This window comes from Coturnix japonica, chromosome 24 (assembly GCF_054131305.1).
Source record: "Coturnix japonica strain WE chromosome 24, WE-NBRP24, whole genome shotgun sequence".
Lineage (NCBI taxonomy): Eukaryota > Metazoa > Chordata > Aves > Galliformes > Phasianidae > Coturnix > Coturnix japonica.
This window is the reverse complement of record NC_140686.1, coordinates 3497741-3522777: the sequence shown is the minus strand read 5'-3', so window position 1 is coordinate 3522777 and position 25037 is coordinate 3497741. Positions and strand designations below refer to the sequence as shown.

The following is a 25037-nucleotide window of genomic DNA, read 5'->3' as shown; positions in this document are numbered from 1 at the left end:
TACTAATGTTGTAAAGAATAAAAGATATCTTCAATTAAATAAAATAACGCTTTCATTTTTCATCTCCAGGCTTTTCAGAGAAACCCAGTAATTTGCAGGTAAATGCTTTTCATTGAAATCTACTTGTCCTGCTCATTAATGAATATGTAGTTACTTTGAATGTATGGGTGTTTATTTTTCATTGGTTTGTCTTTCATAGTTAAAGGTTTCTGCAGTTTTAGAGATGAATGAAACATCTTCAAAAACAGAAAAGCAAAAATCAGGTAATGTTGTCTTTTATATTCTGATTTTAGCTTCAAAATCTTTCTGATAAGCATATTTAATTAAGCATTTGATTCATTTGTTTTGCAGATCCACAGGAGAAATTGAGTGTAGATGATATTGAAAGTATTTATAAATAGTTGTTGGTTTTTTTTTTGTCATGTCCCTTTGTGGGCAGATACATTGTAGTTGTAAATTCTTCATATTAAATTAATGTTTTGCTAGCAAGATGTTATTTCAGCAGCAGATTTAATGAAATATGGCTCTATCTTTGGGTGTTTTCTCCACTACAGCTCCATTCAACATTTCTAAACATCCTTCTACAGTGTAAGGTTCCTCCAGCATACCTGCTATCATCACCCCTTGTCAGGCAGTCCACATTTACTCATTTCCTTCTCATTGCCAAATATACCAATCTGCAGAGGAGCAATAGGGGTCATGTCCTGTGTCTGATTCCTGGCTAGGGTCTGCAGATGGAGCTGTCCAGGAGCTGCAGGTGGGACAGAATGGGTGATTCACAGGCTTATGCTTCATAAGCATGATTGATTATTTACCTGGCTTTTTCTTTGCCTCTCTGGCAGTTGTATGAAAACATGTATTACATATGCTCTTCCAAAGCCATCCTCTCATGTTTTGTTTAAACTGGCCACTGAGTTTAGAGATAGTGGAAGGACATGGGAAAGAGAGTGTAGGTGGGAGGTAGTGAGTGGAAGTATGTTGGCAGGTATTCCTTTTGGTTGGGAAAGATAAATAAAAGTGAAGCAGCTAGATCATTTGTTATACATGGGAGAGAGTATATCTAACCTCAATGGGTTCTTAGTTTCTTAATTCTGATATATGTGAATTTAATTATTTGTTAGCGAGATACAAAACAGTTCCCTATTAAGGTCTTAGAATTTCTACAACAAGCCCTGAAAATTACAAATCAGGTGAAAACCTATATAAGCAAGCATATGAAGTAGATGATTAGATAAGAGTTCAGAAAACTATTGCAACTTCTAAGTATGGAATGGAAATTGCTCCAAGCTGTTTGACATCCATGTCTTGGGAAAAAAAGGTACTGTTTCTTTTGATGACAATAGAGGTTAAACTTCTTTCTAGAAAAAAAATGTACGTGTGTTTGCATAAAGAAAAGGAGATTCTCTACTGCAGTGATATTGTTTTTGTAAGATGCACAAAAGGTGGTTAGAATCATTGAATTATAGAATTGGGCTGGAAAGGACCTTTAAAAATCACCTAATTGAAACTTCCCAGCTGTGGGTAACCTGTTGCAGTGCCTTATCACCCTCATCAAGAATTTATTCCTTATATCTAATCCGAACGATCTTTTAGTTTAAAACTGTTACCCTTTGCTCTGTCACTACAGGCCATAGTTAAAAGTCTTTCGTGTAAGCCCCCATTAATTATTGAAAGGCCATCATATGGTCTCTGCAAACTCTTATATTCCCCAACTCTGTCAGCTTTCCTCATAGGAAAAGTGTTCCAGTCCTCAAATTGTTTTTTGAGACCCTTCCCTGGACCTGCTCTAGCCAGAGATTTTTTGTGCTGGGGGCCCCGGAGATGAACTCGGTGCTCCTGGTAGGGTTTTGAAAGAGTGGAGTAGAAGGGGACGCCACCTCTCTTGGCCTGCTGGCCATGCAGTGCTTCTTTTTTTGTGGCCCAGGATGCAATTGGATTTTTGGACTGCAAGCATGCATTCTCAGCTTATATGTAATTCTTCATCCAGCATTATCCCCAAGTCCTTTTCCACAGGACTGCTCTCAGTCTGTTCATTGTCCAGCCTGTGCTGAAGCTGATGACTTCCCAACCCAGGTGCAGGATCTTGCGCTTGGCCTTGCTGAACATCATAAGACCTGCTTCTGTAGGCTGTCAGTATCTGTCTGAATGCGATCTCTTTTCACTAACATATCAGATACACCACTTGGCAGCACTTCCCTGTCTACCAAAGAATCCATCCATGATATTTCTCCAATTTAGAGAGATGAGCTCTCTAGGTAGCTAACATCAGTTGCTATTTCTTTATCCTCCACTCTAGTCACTCCATAATAGAAGGTTGTCTGGGCCTTGGAAAGTACCTCCTTTCTTAAACTCTTTAAAAACAAGTGTGATGTTTCCCTTTCTCCTGTCACTAAGGGTTTTACCTGACTGCCACAACTCTTTAAATATGGTGGATAGTGACTTAGCAACCTAATTTACCCATGATCTTGGAGGTCTTTTCCATCCTTTGTGTTTCTGTGATTCTGTGAGTTCTTGTTTTGTCTGTTTTATGTAGTCATGTGAAATGTAGTCCAGTGATGGTGTGGGACGTGGCAAAGTTAGATAGGAAAAACAGTCTTTTCATAGCTCATTTAATGTCATCATTTCATGTATTTTCCGTTCATCCTTCCTCGTGTCTGTTTTTTTTCTATAATCCATGTATTTGCTCAAAGATCAGGTATTAAGAAATATATGTGAAAGTTTGTCTCAAACTCCTATGTTTGGGTTTCAGCAAGCTGTATTTCTTCTGCAGAGTGTTATAATTCCTATGGTACAAGTATTTCTAACTCTAAAAGGGTTAAACGAGACCCTTTGTGGCACAAAACAAGGAGAAATGAAAGTAGCTAGAGGAATCTAGCCGATTGCTGTCTAGCATACAGTGTGTCATGTATGTATAAATATAGTTCTACATGTAAACCATTTGAGATTCTTAAAGGTGTATTTCTGACTGATTTTCATCAAATTTCCCTTAGGAATGAAAGGGAAAATGCCCTGAGAGGGATTAGTTCGCACAGAGGCATCTTCAAACTGTTTTGTAATATTATGTTCAAATCGTAAATAATCATACGCTTGAGAGGCTGTGTTAGTTTGTGCTATTTTCTCACAAATGCAATGATTCAGGATGTACTCTAGGTATAATTAATTTGTAATAAGTCATGTTCGTTATAAAGATGTAATTTTTTCACTGTAGGTGAGCGCTCAGAATCTACCGTTCATGTGTCGTCATCAGCTAAAAAAGAGATGGTCAAGGATGCCACTGAAAACTTTGGGAGGCAGGTATGTGAAACCAAATATTGTGTTTTTCCTTGCGTGCAATTCTGAGAAACAGTGCAGTCATGTGGTGGGTTTTTTGTTTTTTCCTATGCAAAATACATACTCATTTGGGAGCAAAATTTTATATCATGTGATTATTTCTTTGACAAAACACGCCAGATTTTCCTCTGTGTATTAGAAAGATTAAGTAAAAACCTGAAATATGATCTGTCAGTGCTTTCTCTGCCTCTGCAAAATATCTCCTTATCTGATCAAGTTAGTAAGTGTTCGAAAATATTTTTTGAAGGTCATTATGGAGGAATATAGGCTAGGCGTCCTGTTTGTATTGAGCATACAGGACTGGGTAGGGATCTTCATTGAGTGTCTGGAGTCTTCTGTAATACCTCAAGGGAAGTGGAGGAAGTAATATCATCATACATCCAAGGCACTGTGGAAGAGGGATGTGATTCATTTCAGCAGGTAGAGAGCGGAACTCAAGTATTGGAAGGTGGTAGCAGATGTGCAAAGTGAATGGAGCTTGGAAATGAAGTGGCTGAGACAGGTGGTGACTGAGATGCTCTCCATTGTGAAAGATTTTTGTGGAGTTACGATGTGGAAGGAGAAAAGGGCCTCTATAACCAGAGTAAGAAGGACAATAGTTGTGGTTCCTTGGGATGCCAAGGCTGCAGACCTTGTTCAGAAGGGAACACAAGCCAAGGGCAACTTTGCAGGGACTGTGAAGTCAGAGACAGTAAGAAGGCTGGAGAGAGGAGCTGGTCAGTGAGCTTGAGGCATGGTACCGTTTGGATAGATGTCTCAGTTCTTGATTTTGGGCTGAGGGCAGGAATGAACAGGTATTCCTTGTAAATATTTGTCTTGGGAGCTTGGAATAGAATTTAATAATTCTGACTCTGAGGAGCATAAGTGATTGTAATGTAGCCAGTCCCTTGTGGTGGTTAGTAAAAAAGCTTGTTATGATCACTCACGCTTGTTATGAACGCTCACCAGCAGGGGGTTTAAAGGGACAGTCAGTAGAAAGTAATGGAGTATGGGAAAATTTGGGCAGTTGTGTTTTCTGTTGTTACTGATTGGTTTTGATCTGTTTGATTGGTTTATGTTTCTAAACTAGATCCTTCTGTTTTGAGGAAAAAATAAATAAGGTATCTTTGTTTTGTTGTTGTTGTATGATGGGATGAGTTTGCAATGTAAATTATATGGCTTAACGGTAATTTCATTTTTCTTGGTAATTTTTCTGTCTTTACCTGCTTACTTAAGGATAAATATGTTTTAGAAACTACCAACTTGATAGAAAATACAGCACATGAAAAGCAGACTGACAAAGCAGAAATTTCTCATCAGGAAGCCCTAGCAGAAAATGAGGAATCCCACAGTGCTGACAAGCAGTTAAGTCTAAAGCTGTGGGAAGAAAGATACAAAAAATGTGGATTGAAAAAGAGAAAAGGGAGTTGAAAAGAAATTTTACAAACATTACAGCAGAGCTGAAGCAGCTGTTTGGTGAAATTAATGAATCTGAGAAAGCTCCATCCCTTGTGGCAGAAGTGTCAGAAGATGACCTCATTGAAGAATTGAAGAGTCTTTGTGTTTCGTCTTGTGTGACAGAATCAAGTGATAAGTTAGAAAGTAAAGGTGAATTTGGAGATGTGAAGCTTAATGTAGACCTAAAAGAACCCAAACCTGAAATAGTTATTCTGAGTCTCTGTGTCCTTCCTGATCACAATAACTTAAATGCGAGCATGGAAAATACCTGGAGAATACCAGATGAAGAAGGCTGCACTAATTACACAGATAATACAAAAGTACATCTATCAAAAGCAGAGGAAATGGAAGAGAATGAGAATGGGATTAGTAGAGATGTAGAGGGAAGTCCTGAGTATTCCCTGAGACATTGTTTAAAAACAAATATTTGGGATGACATTTCTAATAATCTTCCTAATATAAGACCTGTTTCCACAAATGGTGAAAGTACACTTGGCTTTATAAGTGAGAAGAAAATTGGCAAGGACATCTGTCTTAGTGACAGTGTTCCCAGAGACTGCCTTATCAAAAACAAGGAAATAGGAGAAACAGAAATCGAAAATCTTTTCCCGCATGCTCAGCAACCTTGTGGCATGCTGAAAAGGAATCTGGATGAAGAACTAAAACAAGATGTGGAAAGATTTAAGAGTAAGGTAGGAATGCTGCAAATGGTATTCCTGGCTTAGGAAAAAGAGAAGGTAGAGCTACAAAAAGAGGTAGAAGTTCACCTGCTTTTCCTTATTCTTTAGTCTTTCTCAGTATCGGTGGTCCTGTTCATGTTAGCTATTGATCATTAAAAGAAGGTGCTTTGTGCAAATTGGTTTTTTTGTCTTAAGAGAAGAACGTTACTCATAAATAAGGAAAGCAGTGGAGAACTGTGCTTTTCCCCATAATGTAATCAGAAGGTTTTGAGAAAGCAAAGTGTATTGTTTCAGTTTGACAGTAGGTGGCAGTCATTTCCAGTGTAAGTAGTTATCACCTCATTACCATAAAAAGAAATTCATACAAGTACACCAGTTTTGATTGTCGATCAAGGAATGAAAATAGCTTCTGAACAGGGTCTTGATTTATCTCTTCATTTGCTGTGGTTTGTGCATGGTGTGCCTTCATTGCCTCTCACTAAAATTCCTGATTGCTGTGAAGCTGTTTCTGCTTTTGAGTTCAGTTTGCTTTTTTCCTCATCATTAAGGAAGTACGACATCATACATCCACTCATACTTTGTGTTTCTACAACTACTGTTGTGTAGTCCATCTGATTTCTTATCCATCAGTAACGCTTCTATTGTTTGTTTCCTTAGGGCTGCTTTGCTTTTTTGTTTTTGTTTGATTGTTATACTTCAAATCAAGAGTGAATTCAGAGTATATTTGTTGACTTGGTACATTTTGTAGAGTAATTTTTGGGGAAAATCTTTTTTATTTTACATTATTTTAAAAGTCAAGCTTAGATTATTTGGTCTTGGATCTCCTTTAGAATCAGAAAAATATATGAAGCTTAATTTTCTCTTCATAGATTGAGAAGGAAAAAAGGAAGCAGAAACATTTCAAAATGCAAGCAGTGGAGAAACAGGAAAGTCTTGATAAATCAAATACACCAGTGGGCAATATTACCCATCAACCAGTAAAAGAAAAGCTTGCTCTAAGGAAGAATGAAAAAATGATAGAAGAAAAACACACAAAGAATTCTTCATCTGAGGAGAGACCAAAATTACTTGAAATGCCAGTAAAAGGGTAAGCTAATAAAATAATCCGTAGAATTAGATTGTTTTAAATCTTGTAATTGAAGCACTTTCCTCGGTATTGAAAGCTATGCTGAGTAGTCCCCTGCTCCCCAAACTGTTTTAAAAGTATATTTTTCAAAGAACTAAATGCACAGTGGAGGTTCAGATTAATTTTGCTGGAAGTGATAGAGGTCTTAATCACAGAATCATAGAATGGCCCAGGTTCAAAAGGACCACAATGATCATCTAGTTTCAACCCCCCTGCTATGTGCAGGGTCACCAACCACCAGACCAGGCTTCCCAGAGAATTTCTTCCTTAACACTGACTCTAATCGTGTCTTTAGAATCTTACCTCCTATGCCTAATAAATTAATCAAGAACGAATTCAAAGCCCTTGCACGTGGGATGGAGGAACCCCTTGTGTACACAGTGAAATGCTCTGGCTGGTGAGCTGATTCGCTGAGAAGCCTCTGGGGGCTTTGGCAGAGATTAAGTGCAACATGAGTCAGAATGATCTTGCAGCTGAGAAGGCCAGCAGCATCCTGGGTTGCAGAGTCAAGAAGCTGAAGGGAGGAGTCCATCCCTACTTAGCATCTAGTTGGTCTGTGTCTGGAGCACTGGGTCCAACTTTTGGCCTCCAAGTACTTGTGTGCATTTCTTTTTATGGCCTTCAAGAGATCGTAGTCAACATGTGTGAGTTCAGTAGAGGCTTTCCAGGCTGATCACAGAGCATGAAACTCTGTGAGAATAAGCTGAGGGAAATAAACTTCAGGATGTGCCAGCAGTCTCCCAGTACGTGGAAGGGGATTGTAAGTAAGACAAAGCCATTCCTGATTTGGCCTGGATTTGATTCTAAACATTTTTCAGAATTCCCAAACATCTGTAAATAGAAGGAATTAATTTTTTCTTCTATGTAAAATCTCAAAACAGTATTAGCTATACATGAGTAAAAGCTGTACTTTTTGGGAAGCTAAAGACTACATGTAAATCTTTCTCCTTTAGAATAAGCTGCTTCAATACTGATGTTACAGCCAATGTTTTGAACTACTTGTTAGTGGTTGCTGATATTCAAATCTTTTTTTGAACACTATCCTTATCCTTTAATTTATTAAAAGAAATGAAAAGGTTCATCCGCACATGGTAAGCAGTTGTTATAGTCTTAGGGAAGGCTTCTTAAAAGTTTTTGAATTGTCTTAGATAAGTGATGTGATGTTTTATCGGTATTACTTGCAGTCATTATGAATCTGTACTATGTAGGTGATGATCAACTTATTAAAAACAGTGTATTTTTGTTAGTAAAAGTTCATGGTTTACTGTTCATGTTTACCTATGTCGACATGGAAATACATGATGAATTTTGTACATCACTTAAGGGCTTATTTGTCAGTCTTGTGCAGCTCATGTATAAGGTGTCTTCCACCACTAATGGAATGAAATTAGAGTGATGTTAAAAGTTTAAAATTGCAGAAAAACTTCTATATTTGAAAAGGTGTGACATTTCTACAGTTTTAAGTTGTTTCTCCTGGTTCATGATGTGGCATATTTACTTTTTTGTCAGTGCTTTAATTCCTCAAATACTCTCTTTTAAATCCCAGATTTTCTGTGAAACAAGGAGAGGAAAAGAGACATAGAGCTGAAATGCGATATGAAAAAACAAGAAAGCAACTAAAGAGGGAAGAGGATCAATATTCTAGAGAGACAGAGGAAAAACAACAACTTGAGTTTCGTGTAAGGAATTTAGAAACAGAGTTAATAACGCTGAAACGGCTCAAGAAACAGGTATATTAAATATATATCTTCTGTTTTTCTGTTTCTTTCAAACTGATATTTTATGCTAGTATGTTCAACTTGTTGGTGAAAGAGACATTAGGTAATTATCTTGGTGCATTTTGAGGACCATTGTCATGAAACCAGCGTGAACAAACAAGTTCATGATACCTTTTCACATTTTTCAGAATTATAGTTTGGTTTGTGCTTCAGGCAAAGCTTCTCTTTGAGTTATTTTTCCTAATTACTACAGAACTCTGTGCGCGTGTGTGTATATGTATGTCTATATATCTATCTATATATTATATGTGTATATATATATATATAAAATGTTTTTATTATTATTGTTTTTTTTCTTCAGAAGGAAATTACAGTTACTGTTTGTAGTATTCTTTCAATTATACTTACATGAATTTAAATTTAGGCCTAAATGTTACTGTTTACCTGATAATCTGTAAATTGCCTCAGTTGCTTACAATCAAGACTGAATCCAGAAAAACTCTCACCTTTATTTTTATTACAAGTTTAGTGGCTTATTTAATGCAATTGAGATGATGATGTTCTCACTGTACACAACCTGCATGAATTCTTCAGTTCTTACATACAGTTTGGAGGGTCTTTTCACTGGCCTTTACCTACTTTTCAGCATTCCTGTCATGGTTCTACGCAGTTTGAAATATACCTCGGAAATTCGGTCTGTTGTGTTGTATTTTTCCCCATAAATAGTAAGCCTCAAATTTTCAGAACTTGTATTTGCAAACATATTAAGAACATGTGAAAGTGGTCATTAAGGATCCTCAGTGGCCACGTTGCTCTGGCAGAAGCAGTAAGTAGTTAGCATCACCTCTTTCAGTCTGCCTGGATTTAACAGGGACATCATTGGCATTAGTTTACCTCCTGGTCTGCTGTTCAGCTGGTCAGTCCTCTTCTGTGTCTCACTTCATTAATAGCCTTTGGAAATCTCATACAACTCAATTTATCCAGCAGTATTGCTAGATTTTGGTAAACTGAAAATGGATTGGCACATTTTCTGAAGCATTTCTAAATATTAGTAGAAGAGATGTAGACTTAAGACCTTGCAGTGGGGTAAAGTAAGTGTAGTTATTGTGCTTTTGGAAATCTTAGTCATTTGTTTTGTGCAGTTCTTAGTGTTAGTGCTCATATTGATGAATAGATGTTTTTAAATCTTTGACTGTAAGCATATGAGTGTCCATCTCTGGTTTTAGTATGTATATATAGTTTGTTAGAAAGATAACTTGGGTTTCTACTTAAACTCTGTATGTTTCCAAGAATAGTAGTTCTAGTTTGTTTGTTTTTTTCTTGTGTTATAGAGGGAGATTCATTAAGTATAAAACTTCTATGATGCTGATTTGTGCAAAGGACTCACACTATCCTTATAACTTTCAATTCAGATAAATCTAAAGATGTTTGTTTGCAAACATGGAAAATTGATATGCAGGTCATTCTATGATTTTATGATAAATGACTCTTAATAGAATTAATAGAATGTAAGAATAAAAAGAATGAAATAGGAAGGTATTGCTAATTCTGATTTTGTTCAAGATTCACAAGTTCAACTATATTACTGTAGGTTGAAGAAGAGCGTGATGAAACACAGAGACAGCTCTCTAATGAAAGGAGTGCTAGAGCTCTGCAAGAAGGAATTTTGAGCAACCACCTGTGGAGACAGAAGGAGCTGGAAGAAGAGACAAGAAAAACTATTGGGAAAAATTCAGAGGTAAGCAGTTCCATTCCTAATTAATTTGGTTATACTTCACTGTGCTCATTCTAAAACCTTAAGAAAAATAACCTTTTGTGCCTTTTCGTGGATTATCTACAGTTTATCAATATAACCAAATTTTGTTACTGTTGTCTAAAAACTCTGAATAGCATCATCAATCCCACATAGACCTGAATTGCATGTGGAAGTAGGAAGCCACTGGAAAATAAGACATTGTGTTCCCAGTCTCTTAAACTGCCTGCTGTTCTTCACTGTATAGTTGTTACAATCATTTCTAAGGTTTCTACCCGTGAAATGTCCAGATATCTGGAGATTCACTAGGAAAGAAGCTGGCTGAGGCTGTTTGTGATCCTATTACTTGGCTTTTGAATTCGTTATTATACTGTCATCACTTTCTTGTTTCCATGTCCTTCATCTTTTTGCTTAATAAATTATTTTTATCACAGCCCATGAGTTCTGTTTTGTTTCCTGTTCTCTCCCTCATCCCACTTAGTGATGAGAGTGTGGTGCCTAGCTGCCTGATGGGTTAAACCTGAATTTATTTCCCAACTAACTATTCATTATTGTCCTTTATCACACAGAAATCTGACACTAATGACAGAGAAAAGGATTTGCTACACAGAAATCAGTTACTGCAAGAAGAGATTGCTATGCTAAGACTGGAACTCAATCAAGTAAAACTTAAGCACCAGGAGGATGAAGGAAAATACTTAGAGGAAAATGAGTCTTTGAAAGAAAAGAATGATTCTCTTCAGAAGGAACTTAAACTGAGTGAGGAAACCTTAACACAGACAGTATTTCAGTACAATGGACAGCTGAATTTACTCAAGACGGAATCTGCAATGCTAACTTCCAAGCTTGAACAGAAAAAAGAAAGCAAAGACAGACTGGAAACAGAGATTGAATCATTCTGTTCCCGCTTGAATGCAGTGGTTCAAGATCTCGAACGTCATCAGTCATTGAAAAGTGATGCCGAACGAACATTTCAGAGAGAACGTGATGAATGGCTTCGTTTACAAGACAAGCTCCATCGTGAGCTCTCTGAGGTGCGAGAGAGCAACAAGAGCTTGTCTCAGCAGCTGAGTAAAACGGAAAGCAAAGTTAATAGTCTAGAAAACGAGCTTCACCAGTTGGAACAAACACTTCGAGAAAAAACACTGCTTTTAGAAATGACACAAAAAGACTTAAATCAAGCCCAGTGTCAAGCAAAAGAAAATGAGCATGCGTGGCAACTTGAGAAAGATCAAGTCAGTAAATTTATGATAAAGCATGAATCTATGCAGGAACAATTGGCCCAGCTCCAAAGTGAAAACCTTTTACTCCGTCAGCAGCTGGAAGATTTGCGGAACAAGGAGATCATCAAAGAAAAGGTTGTGAATGATGTCCAGGACAGATTTCATGATATGTTCAACAAACTCAGAGCTGACAGTGAAAAGCAGGTTTACCTCATGGAAGAGAGAAACAAGGAATTAAATACCAAGTGTACTGATTTAAAGGAACAAGTCTTTAAATATGAGACTGACAAAGTAGAAAGAGAGGTAAGCTATACAATTAGAATAAATTAAAATTTTTCAATTCATAAAATGATTTTGTATTTCTAAAATGCATCAGGTGTAAGTTTTACACATAGGACCAAATTGTGTTGTTTTGTTGTGGTTCATTGTTTTTTCTCTTAGAATTAAGGAGGACCGGTAAATGACTGAACTGTATAATATAGTCAGTTTAAAGGAGTAAAGTCAAGTTTCATGTTTTTCCTCATGTTTATCTGTTTCCTTAGGGTTTGGTCAGACAGCTGCAGCAGGAGCTTGCTGATGCTCTTAAAAAGCAGTCTATGTCAGAAGCTTCCCTTGTAGTTACTACATGCTACCGCAGTGACCTTGAGGAAGACAAATTGCACTTGCAGAAGGAACTGGACAGGATTAAAGCTAAGGTACAGAGAGGCTGTAACTTACACATAAAATCTGAGGGTGATTTTTCCCTGTTTCTGGTGAAGAAGAGAAAAATAATGTTCTGAGAGCAAGTACCAGAGAGAGCTAAGGAGGTTAGCAGTGATACCCTGTCATAATTCATGAAGCTGGTGAAATCTTTGCCAGCTGGCCTCCTCCTCTGTAGTGAAAGATAAGTGTTACTAGAATCATCAAAAAGCCAACTAGTTTCTTTTGCAAGTAGGAGCCGTTCTTCAGCCCCACAGCTAAAGTTCTTCTTGTGGCTCCAGGGTGTTGTAGCAGTGTTCTTTCTTTTCCCAACTTACTTCCCTCTCCTGGTGTCAAACACAATTAAGAATTTATTTGTGGATGGGATGTGTACAAACTACCAACTATCTGAAGCAACATTACACAGGTGCTCTGAATTTACAAATTGTTTTTCTGTGTCTTATAAGGTTGGTTGTAAACACTATAAGGTGGTCTTTATCCCCTTAGTCTTCTCAACTTGCCCCTTGTCATCTGTGATCACAGTCATGCCTGTGCCAAATCAGAGCAGAGAGTTCAAAGTATAAGCAAATGTCCTCCTATCCTAGAAATAAATTCAGGGGTATAGATTTAAAGACAAGTATATGAACTGCATTGTTCTGTGCACTTGGTGTCCATGACTGGGTGGTCTTCGACACGAAGTCATTATGTCTTTAACTGGAGAAGATCTGTATTTGATAAGCTGCTTTGCAAAATGACCTGGTGTCTCAGCAGGTTATCGCTTTTGGTTTGGCCAAGTTTGGTGTCTGATTTCTGAGAAAAAGTAGAAATACTGGACAGCTGAATTTGAGTTTTTCTTTTTTGCTCTCTGTGAGAGTTGTGGGTTTTTTCTGAAACATCTACCATAATAACATACTAATGAGCTGTGAAATCACTTTAGGAAAAGGATGAGGTTTTTTGGTTAATATTTTCGATAGAATAGCAAACAAGTAATTTCAGGATGTCACAAGTCACTGAGAAGGTAGGATTGGCAGTGTCAATGCTCATAATGGTGTTATAGAAAATCCTTTGTACAGATGGGAGAGGCCAGTGTCACAGATGATGAAATATCATCTGTTATTGTTCATTTGCTAAGAGAAATGAAGGCTTGAATGAATTGGAAACGATTCCAGTACTTTGGGTAGGGGGTGTATGTAGATACATGCAATATCCAAATTCTTCAGTGCTCACTGAGCTCTCTATACTGAACCTAACCGGGCTGCTGAGGATTCTCATTGCTACTTTACAGTTACATGACTCTGAAAAACAGCGTATTCAATATGAGCGTTGCATTCAAGATTTGAAGACTGACCTAGATAATAAGGAAAGACAAATATCAGCTTCTAACCAAAAAATGAAAGACCTTCTGTTAGCAGCTTCCAGAAGCAGTTCTACAATAAAGCAGCTGGAAGAACATGTCCAACGGTAAGAAAATAACAGAGTGAAGCAAGGTTTTGCCTTCTGGGATTCTCTGAAAACGTCAGAATTGCCTTGTTGCATCATCAGGGTAAAACATGATTTTAAAAGAAGCTCTTGCTTTAAATAGCATTCTTTCACACCATTCTTTTGCAGTGTGCGCTATTATGGATTTGTCTAATAAGATCTGTGCTTCTCTTTAAGGCTTGAAATGGAAAATGCCAGGGTGGAAGCTGCTGCGCAACACCAGGACAAGAGAACTGAAGCCTCAGTAAGCCAGTCATAAACTTCCCTTTTATTTATTTATTTTTTATTTTTTTATGTGAGCTTCTGAGCCTATTTAGATATTTTTCGTGGGGAAGTTATGTGGTTTTCCTGGGGATCATAGGGGAGCTGAGTCATCTGAGCTGTGGTGTGACTGTAGGGTACTCTGAAAATCCTGATGGTCTATTCTCCAGTTTTGAGAGTTTTCCCATAAGGTAAAGGTTGTAAATCTCCACCTTTCACTGCTGCCATTTCTGTCTTTGCAGTAGTATGAAAATGTTTGTGTTAATCAGCATGATTCTTTTGATGGATAGGACGGACAGTGTCAGCAGGAGGGAGATGTGTGGTTGAGATCTGGGAGGGGAAACCTGGATGTGATAAATCTATTTTATCTTCAGAGCTTTGTCATAGTTTCCACCTGAGCTCATTAGGTTCTTTTTCCATTTGTGAATATGTGTTGGTACTTTACTGCCCCGCAGGGGGCTGAGGTAAGGAAAGAACAACTAGGTGAAGTAATGCTGTGCAGTCAGTGGCAGGCAGCTGGGAAGTAGCTGGTGCGCATGCATGGCTTAGCATCTTGTGTAACCTTGGAATATTCTTTAATTAGTTTGCTGTTGGAAAATTAAGCTGCTATAGGGAGAATAAGAAGGATCTAGTGGAAGGGAAAAGCTGTTGATTATCTGCACCAGAAAAGTCTGAGTTCTTTTCCAGGTTCCTTTCCTGTCATCTTCTTTTGGTGATATACCAATTAGAAGGTTTTTAGCATTTTTAACACTTCTGTATTTTACCCATACATTGTCACATAGGGAGAACCGACATTTAACATATCCTGTAAAGACACATGAGGAAGTTTTATGAGTTTGTCATATAAGCCTTTAAGCTCAGGTTTTTATGTCCTTCTGTACGTCAGGGATGTCTTTCTTTTTCTTAAAATGTGCTATTAAAAGCATGTAGGCAACTTTCATCCTTTACAAAGGGAACTGAATAAGCAAACTTGTTTACACACAAATGCATCTGTGATGCAAATCTTTGCTCCTTTGTGTAAAAGGATAAGTAACATTGCTGTTCTGAAAACATTTTCTTGCTCTGAGGAGATCTGCAGTTATTTCACAGTCAGTAAGTGTAGGGAATTTTAAGTGGTGGGCACAATTATAAATGCAGTCATTTTTGTATCATTATGAAATCTGGAGAATTTTATGAAGAAAACTGTGAGTTAATGTTGTATGTGTGTCTTCTTATCTCCAAATGATGTAACCTCATTTTATCGCATAGAGAGCATTAACTTTTTCCACTAGCATTAAGTGCTATTCTTGACGGTGCTTCTCAAGCCATCTTTTATAAACTCAGTGTAACATTCACTATAGATCCTTAGTGGTGAGAGCTTAGCCCTGCCTCCATTTGAGTTAATAGTTTATAATGCAGTTCATGTGCAGTGTTGTCTCTCTGGTTATCTTGGCATTCCCTTTGTCATTGTTGTTTCCATAGATACAAAATCAGAATATGTTGGCTATGACATCCAGAGGCTCATGCATGATGTGCGAGGAAGATCGAAAGTCGAGAGCCCACCTTGAAGACCATATTGCTAAACTGAGTAGGGAAAATGCTGAGCTTTTAGAAGAAGTGAGCCCAGAAAACAGTCCCTAACACCTAGCCAATACCCAGAGCAATGCTGACATTTTCTTGAGTTCTTACATACTCTGATTTTATATCCCTGCTACTCAGGCCCTGAGTACTATTGTGATTTGGGTGTCATGAAGGAATTGAATAAAAGCCAAGAGAATATCTCGGAGTTGTGCTATCAGAAAGACGGTGTGGTTTGATACCAGTTGAGCACATGGAGCAAGGCAGCAGTTCCTGTGTTCTTTATTTGATTTCCTTCTGGTTATTGTCTGACCCCTTGATTTCCAAGCAGGATTAAAACACCCCTTATTTTCAGTGCAGTGTACGGAGGAACTGCTGCATGTTTTCAGAATAACAGGAGCTTAAAAACCTTGCAGAATAAATAAGGTGCAAATGCAAACTACAGAACTAGTTGCCAGTTCTCCTGTAGTTTGTCTGAAAAAACACCATGAGGAACAGCAACTAAATTAGTAAACACCCACAAATAAGATATGGAAGTAATGACTGAGAAGACACTGGTGAATTCCAGAAAAGCAGACTCTTCCACAAGAGCCTGCTGGTCATTGGAATGAATGCTGTAGAGTGTGCAGTGTTTTCCAGGGCTGTGGCTACCTGTGCAAGCTGACCTATTAGCAGAGGAACTGCGGAAGCTGTTCTCTAGCATCTTTTTTCCAGCTTTTTGGGACGAAGCCCAATAAGGGGGCAGAGGAGCATTTGCTTCAGCAGGGGTGTTAATTGGTATCCCTAGGTCTTGGCCCGCTTGTGTGAAGCCTGAAGTGATTTAAATGTTTACAAGAATCCTGTGCCTCAGTGTTCTGCTGAATGTGGCAAAGGGATGGATATGTGCTATCTGCAGTTGCTATGTGTACTGTCCTGTGCTGAGTGTATCATGTATTTTTGTTTGTTTGTTTTTTGAAAGTGTGAGAATGAAAGAAAGAATGTGAAGAAGCCGATAGAATTGAAACGACCACTTGAAGCATGTCTTGACCAGGAAAGGGAAAGAAATACTGAACTGCAGAAGGAATGTGACAGGTATGGTTCACTAGTACTTGAAAGAGAGCTCATGTAGGTTAGAAGTCAGGCTTTAAGGAACTTGCATGTAAAAGTAGGTGTGTTTAACTCTGAACAAATTCAGATCTCACATCAGTTCTTGCAAGACAGTTCTGGTACATGAGCCTATGATTTTCTGTAGCTGCCATAAGAAGAGCAAATGTAGGCTGCCTTGCACTTCTGGGAGGGAAGTCTTTTTTTCCTCTGTTGAGGTGAAATGTGGACCCTCCAGGTGATCTATTGCATTGAAATGCTGGTTTTTCTTATTAACTTTTGGCCTGTTGAGCATGTTAAAAATGAAGCAAGCCATAGCTATGCTTTTCTTGTACAAGCGTGACAAATAGATACCTAGTTCCTTTGCTTATTTTCTTGACTGATTTGTTGTGCAGGTTCAAGAGCCTTTTGAAGAAAGCTGTGAAAAAACTAAAGATGCATGAAGCCAAAGAAAGAGACTCCCAGTTTAATTTCCAGGGAGAAATGAAGAACAGGTATTCTGAAATGGTGAATGAAGTTGAAAAATCAAGAACAAAGGCAAGTTCTTGTTGTTTCTTTTTGGGTTTTTTGGTGTTTTGTTTTTTGTTTGTTTGTTTGTTTGTTTGTTGTTGTTGTTGTTTGTTTGTTTGTTTGGTTGTTGTTGTTGTTGTTTTGTTTGGGTCATGTTAATTTCTAGAGACTTGTAATATTCTTTTCAGTAGGTATGGAAAAGTTATATTTCTGGGAGAGAAAATTGGCTTCACAGTTGACCTTGGAAACTACTGAAACATCTCATATTTTGTACATATTCTTGCAACCAGACACTGGATTTGACCTAGAGAGAAAATACCTTCCTTTACCACTGCTGTGGAAGCTGCTTTTTGAAGCACTGTTTACAAAGCTTTCAAGAGCAATGGCAGGAGGAGTACTTGTTTCCTGTGCCTAGTTAACTCTGTACTGGAACATTCCCACTGAAGCATGATAGGCATTCTTTCTGCTGTCTGGGTAGAGTGGTTTGATTTCCATCGAGCAGTAGAGCAGTGCACAAAAGAATGGCCCTAGTGCCTTTCAGCACACTCCCGTAAGTGAAATTCTGCTAGTTTGCTACTTGTTGATCTTTTACTTGCTGCAGAACTGAGGAAGGTTGTAAGTCAAGGAACCCTATTGGCAAGAACTTAAAAGTTGTTCTTCCCTTAAAAGATGATCTTGTCTTTCCTTTGACTCGGGTACTGAGTCAGCAGATGACAGTTACAGACTTGATGGTCTTCCCCTTCATAAATTTTCAGAGAATAATTTTACACCCCTCTAAGTTCATTTTATTACTGTCTGTAGGTTACTGAACTTTCTCATCAGCTGGATTTAGAGTGTAAAAAATGCGTCCAACTACAAGGACAAAACCATTATTTGCAAGAACTGCTGGCTCTAAACATGAAAAAACATGAAAAACTAGAGAAGACCAGATGCCAGCTGAAAGAAGAGGTGGCAAACCTGAGACAACATCTGGAGGCTGTCCACAATGTGCACATGATGACTTACAACCAAATCGAACGATACAAGAAAGAAGTGGAAGAGCGAGCTGCACAAGAAATAAATCAAAAACTTCAAGAAGTCAATTTGTTTTTGCAGGTAAGTGAATTTGTTGTGTATGTCTATAGTTTTTATTATGTAACTTCTTTTTGCCATTTCTTGTTCGTACTTTGGTTTTTTGTGTTAGTGCCATACTTCTATATTTCCTGAAGGGAAGTGGAAGAATGGAAAATTGTTTGGCGAAAGTGCTTTTGTGTGTGTAATTTGCCTGCAGGTCCCCAAGCTAATAGCCGTCCCTTGACAGACTTCTGTTTTGCAGTTCTTAGAAGAAGCTATGGCCATCTGGTCATCTTGTTATTGCTGTTCATCACATGAATGCTATAACTTAGAGATGGCTTGGCCATACGTACAGGTTATGTTTTATCATTGTACAGGATAAAATGCTCAGGGAAGAAGTCACTGAAGTTACCGTGGGGCAGAAAAAGTGGGGATGGGATTCTCATAATTTCTTTGTAGAATCCTTTTTGTGTGCCCTGTCCTTCAGCCATAGCATTCTTTTAGTAGCTGCTCCCATAAGTAATATTGCTAAGAGCAGATCTGTCTGGATGAAAACAGTTATTTAACATGTTGGTTCCAGGGTTTTGCCTTGATTGCTGATAGTAGTGAAAAGGTCCAGTTGACTCAGTTGAGTAAAACTGGGCCCTTTAAATTGGTTATGGGCAACCGTATAGGGAGATGCAGTTCACTTTTTCTTTGCAATGGTTGAAATTGTATTATCTGCTTCAGGTCCAGGCAGCCTCACAAGACAAGATAGAACAAATCAGAGAAAATCATCATGCCTCGCTGAGAGACCAGCTGAAGTGCAGAATAAAAGAGGTTGAATGTGAGTTGGACAAAATAAAAAATACCAAAGACAATATTTTTCAAAACGAATCTATGCTTGCGGAACTGGGAAAATACAAAGAGCTGCATCGTGAAGAAATGAAAATGAGAATAAGGCTAGCAAATAAGCTGGAAAGGTAAGTGCGTGCTTTTTTGGAGTGGTAACAAGACGTGAAGTAGCAGTAGCTTGCATGAAAAACCTTGTACTGTTTCCTCCTAAAATCCTTTTTCTGTGTCTTGTCAGCACTATGGATGTAAGCGTAACCCTCTAAAACCTTTCCCCTTTATTTTTGGAACCACCATCATTTCACTTCAGTGTTCTAGCAGTCACACCACTAGTTATGGCATCAGTGGCCCATGTTTGAAGTTGATAGCATTTTAACACATGGCCTTTGGGCCCCTCTCATTTTGGACTTCTAATGCCTTCTCTTTTCAAAAGCTGAATAGTAGTCAAAGACCTGGAAGAAGTGACTCTGCAAAAATATTATCAAAGATAATTCTTTGTGTGTTTTTAAATATTTCAGAACAACCAAGAGACTTGCAGAAGCCAATTGTAAGCTCTTTGAGGAACGCCAAAGAAACAAATCTTTAATTGCGAGCAGCACTGTCAGTGGAGGTCCTCCTGCAAGTCCAGGAAAATATTCAGCTGAACTGGGAAATCTCAGAAACAATTCCGCACTAAACAGAAGCTCCAGCCAAGAGGAATGCTTCCTAGATGCTGCTGGGATTGCATTATTGGCAAGAAAAAAAGTTGAAGTGTACATGGATAAGGTAAGCATTGTGAAATACTCTTCAGTGATGAAGACTTTAGGTCATTAAGATTGTACAGAATTCCTAGAGTGCTCAGACACCAAAAATACTGACATCTAAATGATGAACTATCTAACTGTATATACACATAACTATGTACTTATGTAAGGTTTTTGTGTGTTTTGTTTTTTTTTTTCTTTTTTTTCAACTAGAGAAAATTTAATAAGCAGCTGCTGTGGCATTGGAAGTTCCCAGCTAAGCTATTTATTAAACTTTACTGTATAGAATGTGCATAAGTGTATGACATACTTGAAATGGATAACTTTGACATCTTTGCTCAGCCCATCAGACATCTCTGGTCAAGCCACGTTTTTTTTTTCCTTACTGATCTTCATTTTTAGTTTCTTTTAGTACATTAATACTAACAAAGACATCCTTTAAAACTAGGATGATGTGAGTATGATTGCTTTGCTTCTTCCTATACAGTCTGCTGTGGGATGCATGCTGTGCCTAGTAAACATTTCTTTTTGTGCTTCCTGCTATGTATTATTACCTGAGAAAACAACAACCTACTCTTCAAGTCTTCACAGCTTTATAATATTTTGCAGCAATTTATACATGATTGCAACTTCTGCAATAGCTTTGAAGTACTTTGCCAGTTGTGCTGCTTAGTACTTGGCCTGTTCACCAGGCTACTTAAAAAGACAAGAGTTTACCTGACTCTGAGCCTTGTCTTTGCTTCAGTTATACCTCAGATTTTTCCAGTAATCTGTTTCCTTCTATTGGGAAAAAAAAAAAACAACAACAAAAAAAACCACCTCTGTATTGCCATTAAATTCAAACTAAGTGCTGCCTTCTTGGATGGAGGAGATTACAAGTTCTCCTGACAGTAAAGTTCATAATAACTGGAAACTAAGGAACTTTAATTGGAGTTTGCCTCGTGTAGTCATCTTGCACTTTTGTTTTTATTTAAAGCTCTCAGTGCACATTTGGTGTTTTTCAAAGTAAGGGAGGTTATCTGAAGTAGAGTGTGAGCATCTCCTGGGATGAGGAAGCTCGTGTAGATTTTGGCTTTGATTTTGCAAAAGCTTTGATAAAGCTTCAGGGATAAGAAGCTGAAAATACTTTACGCTGCCGTTATTCAAAATGCTGGTATCAATTACTTTGTCCATGCAACTGTTTGAAGAAACAAATTGCACTGATTACAAACAAGAGAAAGAAATGCAGCTCTGAAAAGTGGGTTCAGGAAATAATAGTGACTTCTGCTAGCTGCAACCAGCGTGAGTGCATGGATTCATGAAACCAGTTTTCCTACTGGTAGCATAAGAAAGGGAACACCTACTTCCCATTCCGTCTCTCAGTTTCTGTTTCCTTTCTGATTTTATTTCCTGTCTGCACTCCTGATTTTTAGCAGTCTTATAAATTTCCACTCTTTTGACTTCTGCCTGTTCCTCTTGTTCTTTTACTTGGCACCACCGAGAAATTTCTTGCTCTGTCCTCTTTATGCTGCATCCCACAGTCAGATAATTACACCTGTAGGTGAGACCACAAGCCTTCTGTTCTCCAGGCTTAACAGTCCTGATGCTCTCAGCCTCTCCACGTAAGCCACATGCTCCAAGCACTTAACTGTATTTGCTAATTACATGAGTCTGGAAGCTATATGCTGTCTGTTTTGACAATTACTTCTATGCGTTAAAGACCTGATGGAAAATAACACAGGAGTCGCAAATATCTTCAAATGTAAATGATCGCATACGGTGTTTGGACTGTGGCCCTTTAAAAGGTCTAATTTCTCCTTATGAAAACTTTGCATTCAGAGTAAATGACAGTAAATAAACATCTCCTGGGAGAGCGAGGGGCAAATGCTCCTTTCTAGCGATCCAAGCTGGTTTCTGTTACTTAATAAAATGTGCAGTGTTATTTATAATGCATGTGTTATTTATAATTCTAGGTACAGAAGGATTTGGAGGAAAAAATCAATAAGGAACTTCAGCAAGGTAATATGCTACTCTGATATCAGTGTTTTTAAGGAAGGTGATGACTGTTCGTAACTTCTATGTAATTATTTTCAAAAGTTGTCAAGATTTGTGCTGTTTGAAGCACAGTGTGGGGCTGTTTTTAACTCTAACTTAGAGAGTTTTAATGGAAAACTTCCTGCTAACCAATATACTCCTCAGAATGTTCTGCAGCTACTTTTGAGAAAAAGCATGGAGAGCAAACCATCTCCCCTGCACAGATACACTTGGCTTAAGTTCAAGTCACCTTTCATCCTCAGGCACAAACATCAAATGTAAAAAAAAAAAAAAAAAAGCCCAGAAATAAGATTTTTATGGACTTCTGTCACTACTTCTCTTTCTGCATACATTCATTGCATTCAGCACTTCAAATATACCATATACATTTTCTGGTGTTCTTAATTTTTGCTCGCTCTTTTTCATTGCTTTTTTTTGTACCTGACATGTTGTCATACTTGTCTTTGGATAAAGAAGAATCAGTGGAAAAGATAGCCTTTCTTTAGGTAAAAATCATTCAGCAATATATAGGCAAACACAGCATGAACTGATTGCTTTTAATATGCAGTGTAAAGCCTGTTCTATAATAAAAGGCCAGGTCTTCAGAGAAGAATTCATACTGTTTCACAATTAGCATTCTGCCAGAGTCACTGCTGCTGTTCCTAGAGTTATTTTGAAGCAGGGAGCCCTTGAGAATCCAGCTGTTGCTTCACAGCTCTTCCAATTTCCCTGAATAGACAGAAACCCATTGCCATGTGCCCATTTGCATATTCAAACATAATTACATGTGTAGTAGGAGCCGTAGTATTTGCTTGGTCTGGGGATCTTGTCTGGAAAAGGCTGATGGATGGAAGTACTGAAAATCCTTTTCTGCTTCCATCGAAGATGTGTTTCCATGAACGAAAGAGGGTTTAGCCAGGGAAAGTTAAGACATCCCTGGCAGTTAAAGTTAAGGCTAAAACTTTCATATATATATATGGGCATGTAATAACAGGATGCGGAGAAATGGCTGTAAACTTGAAAGTAGGTAGATTTAGACTAGATATTAGGAAGAAACTCTTTACTTCCTAATGTAAGGGTGGTGAGACTCTGGAACAGGTTGCTTAGAGATGTTGTGCATAGCCCCCATCTTGCAGGCATTCAGAGCCAGTCCGGATGGGGCTCTGAGGAACCTGGTCTAGAGGGAGCTGTCCCTGCCTATAGAAGGGAGATTGGAACTGGGTGATCTTAAAAGGTCCCTTCCAGCCCAAACCATTCTGTGTTTCTAAAACCTGGAATTTCTTTAACTAGCTTTAAAAATTGTATTGGCTGATCATTGAATGTGAAAAAATGTTTCTTCCTTTATGCCTGTCCTTTTTGATTTGTGTTTTCCTTGGAAGTTTTTAAATATCTCTGTAGAGCGTAGCCTGATCAGTTATCAGTAATGTTTTTACAGTGACTGATTTGACTCAATCTACTGTAAAAGTAACATCGTCAATCTTGTTTCTTTTCTTTCCAGCCACCGCTGAGCTTGAAACTGCTAGAGCTTCTCCAATGAAATCTACTTATGGATCTTCAAAAAATCTCAATGTTGACCAGGATCCCCTTTGCAGAGCGGTACAGGAGTACCGGGATGTTTTAAACCAAAATTACCTGATCTAAATATATTTTTATTTAAAATGTAAAGGGAAAAGTACTGGAGATCATTTGTTTACATAGGAGGTCTGTGACTTCCCATCTTGCAGCTTAGTGTGGAAACATCTTTACTGCGGTTTGAATATAAATTTTAAATATATTAAATAGGTTGACACTCTGCACTTACCTGTTGGTCACCGAGGGGTAGTCAGTTTATTTTGCACTCAGGATAAGAACCATATCTATTTTTAATTACTGTCAGACTGAGTAAGGTTGGTTCTTGAACTTGACGGAACTGTCAAAATGTTTTTGACACATTATTTTGCTCCATGTTTTTTGTTAAAGGTTTTACCAGAAGCATTCCTTTGGTTCTATTTAACCCTTCCACTGTTTGTGGTAGAGTCTCCAGTGTTATTTTAACGCATAGGAGATTTTGATTGGATTCCTGCCAGCTGTTTCCGTCCTGATGCTGTGAATATTTCTGCTGGTTAAGTGGAAGTTTTAGCAGCGATTAAGCTGGAGAAGAATGCACTTTACATTGCTGTCACTTTCACGCACCTAGGGTTTAAAAATACTGTGCGTGTGTAGCAGTGCCAAGAAAGCTTTAATGTGACCTTTTTGATATTTCTGACTTGATATCCTTGTTGGATTTTGCATTAGAATTTGACTCATCTTAAGACATTCACAGTTGGTAGATGAACACATGATGAACCTGAAGCGGTTCATAGTGGGAAGAAGGAAAATTAATGTTTCAACCTTCTGTCCAATTGGTACTGCACCTTTTTATATGAATGTATTTTATGACACTAATATGCTATATTTAATTCCAGATATTTATGTTCCAACTTGGTATTTAATAAACTTTCATATCTGGTACATCTTTGTTTTATTCTGTTGGCCTTCTTGACTTGCTTTCCACCTCATTCCTTGCCTCTATGACTTGCTACAGTCCTCCTCTGCTCACTTCCATCTCTCCTTCTGGTGCTTTCAGTCTGCCCTGAGATCAGACAAGTGGCCAGCATGCATTTGTGTTCTTTTCCTCCTGGGTACTTGAAGCAGTGGGGCAAACAGCTACTATATGTCATAAGGTTTGTCATCATAGAAATTAAGGGGTATATGCTTGAAACAAGTGTGGAGGGTTGTGATTTTAATGGGTGTGCTGAACCACTTTCAGGTCTTCGGTGGTGATTCATTAACAGGAAGCCGAGGGTAAAGTCTCTGTTGTAAACCTGGCCATGCTTGGGAGGGGGATCTTTGGAGCCTTTTCTGCAGGTTGGCCATTCCTTTATGAGATAACTTCTGGTGGCCCTTTGTGCTCTCTCCAGCTGGTACAAGCCAGGAGCCAGGTGGAAGAATATCTCCAGCAGAATCCAGACAGCAAAGCACTCATAGAGTACCTTGCGCTTCTCCATGTTGGTTAAAGCCAGTTCTCCCTCCTCACTGTCACTTCTGCCCAGTGCACCTGTAGGCTCCCTTCTGGTTATTTTTACATCCCTCGCCAAGTTCAGTTCCATCTGTGCCTCAGCCTTCCTGATCCCATGCATGTCCAGACGGCATCCCTGGCCCCTTCCCAGCTACCTGTCCCTGCTTCCACTGCATACAACAAGCATGCGGGGCAGGGCCAACCAAGGAGTCCTATTAAAACTAGTGCCACCAAAAACAGCTGACGAGCCTTGGTAATTGGGACTCCTTGCTGGGAGGCACTGAGGCCCCGAATTTGCCACCAAAAATAACCTCTCCAGAGCAGTTTGCTGTTATCTGGGGGCACATGTCACAGATGTTAAGAAGACTCTACTGCCTCTGATAAAATAGAAGGCTACTACCCACTCAAGGTCTCATTCAAGTAGGGTCCCAGGAGGCTGCAAAAAGGAAATTACAGAACATTAAAAGGGACTTTGCATCCCTTGGGAAGATGTTAAAGGGATCAGGAACACAAGTAGTCTTCTCT

General features: G+C 38.5%; 1 protein-coding gene across 1 annotated transcript; it reads left to right on the top strand.

Annotated features, from left to right (window-relative positions):
• Positions 1-23965, top strand: LOC146757049 (ankyrin repeat domain-containing protein 26-like). The gene is made up of 17 exons (XM_085523331.1): positions 1-98; positions 200-263; positions 3209-3294; positions 6317-6534; positions 8120-8303; positions 9883-10029; positions 10614-11570; positions 11810-11962; positions 13231-13406; positions 13602-13668; positions 16201-16313; positions 16721-16862; positions 17637-17930; positions 18618-18850; positions 19238-19484; positions 21415-21460; positions 22974-23965. Exons 2-17 carry the CDS (start codon positions 224-226, stop codon positions 23114-23116), a joined length of 3246 nt encoding a protein of 1081 aa, XP_085379457.1. The 5' UTR covers positions 1-98; positions 200-223; the 3' UTR covers positions 23117-23965.
• The last annotated feature ends 1072 nt before the right edge of the window (positions 23966-25037 follow it).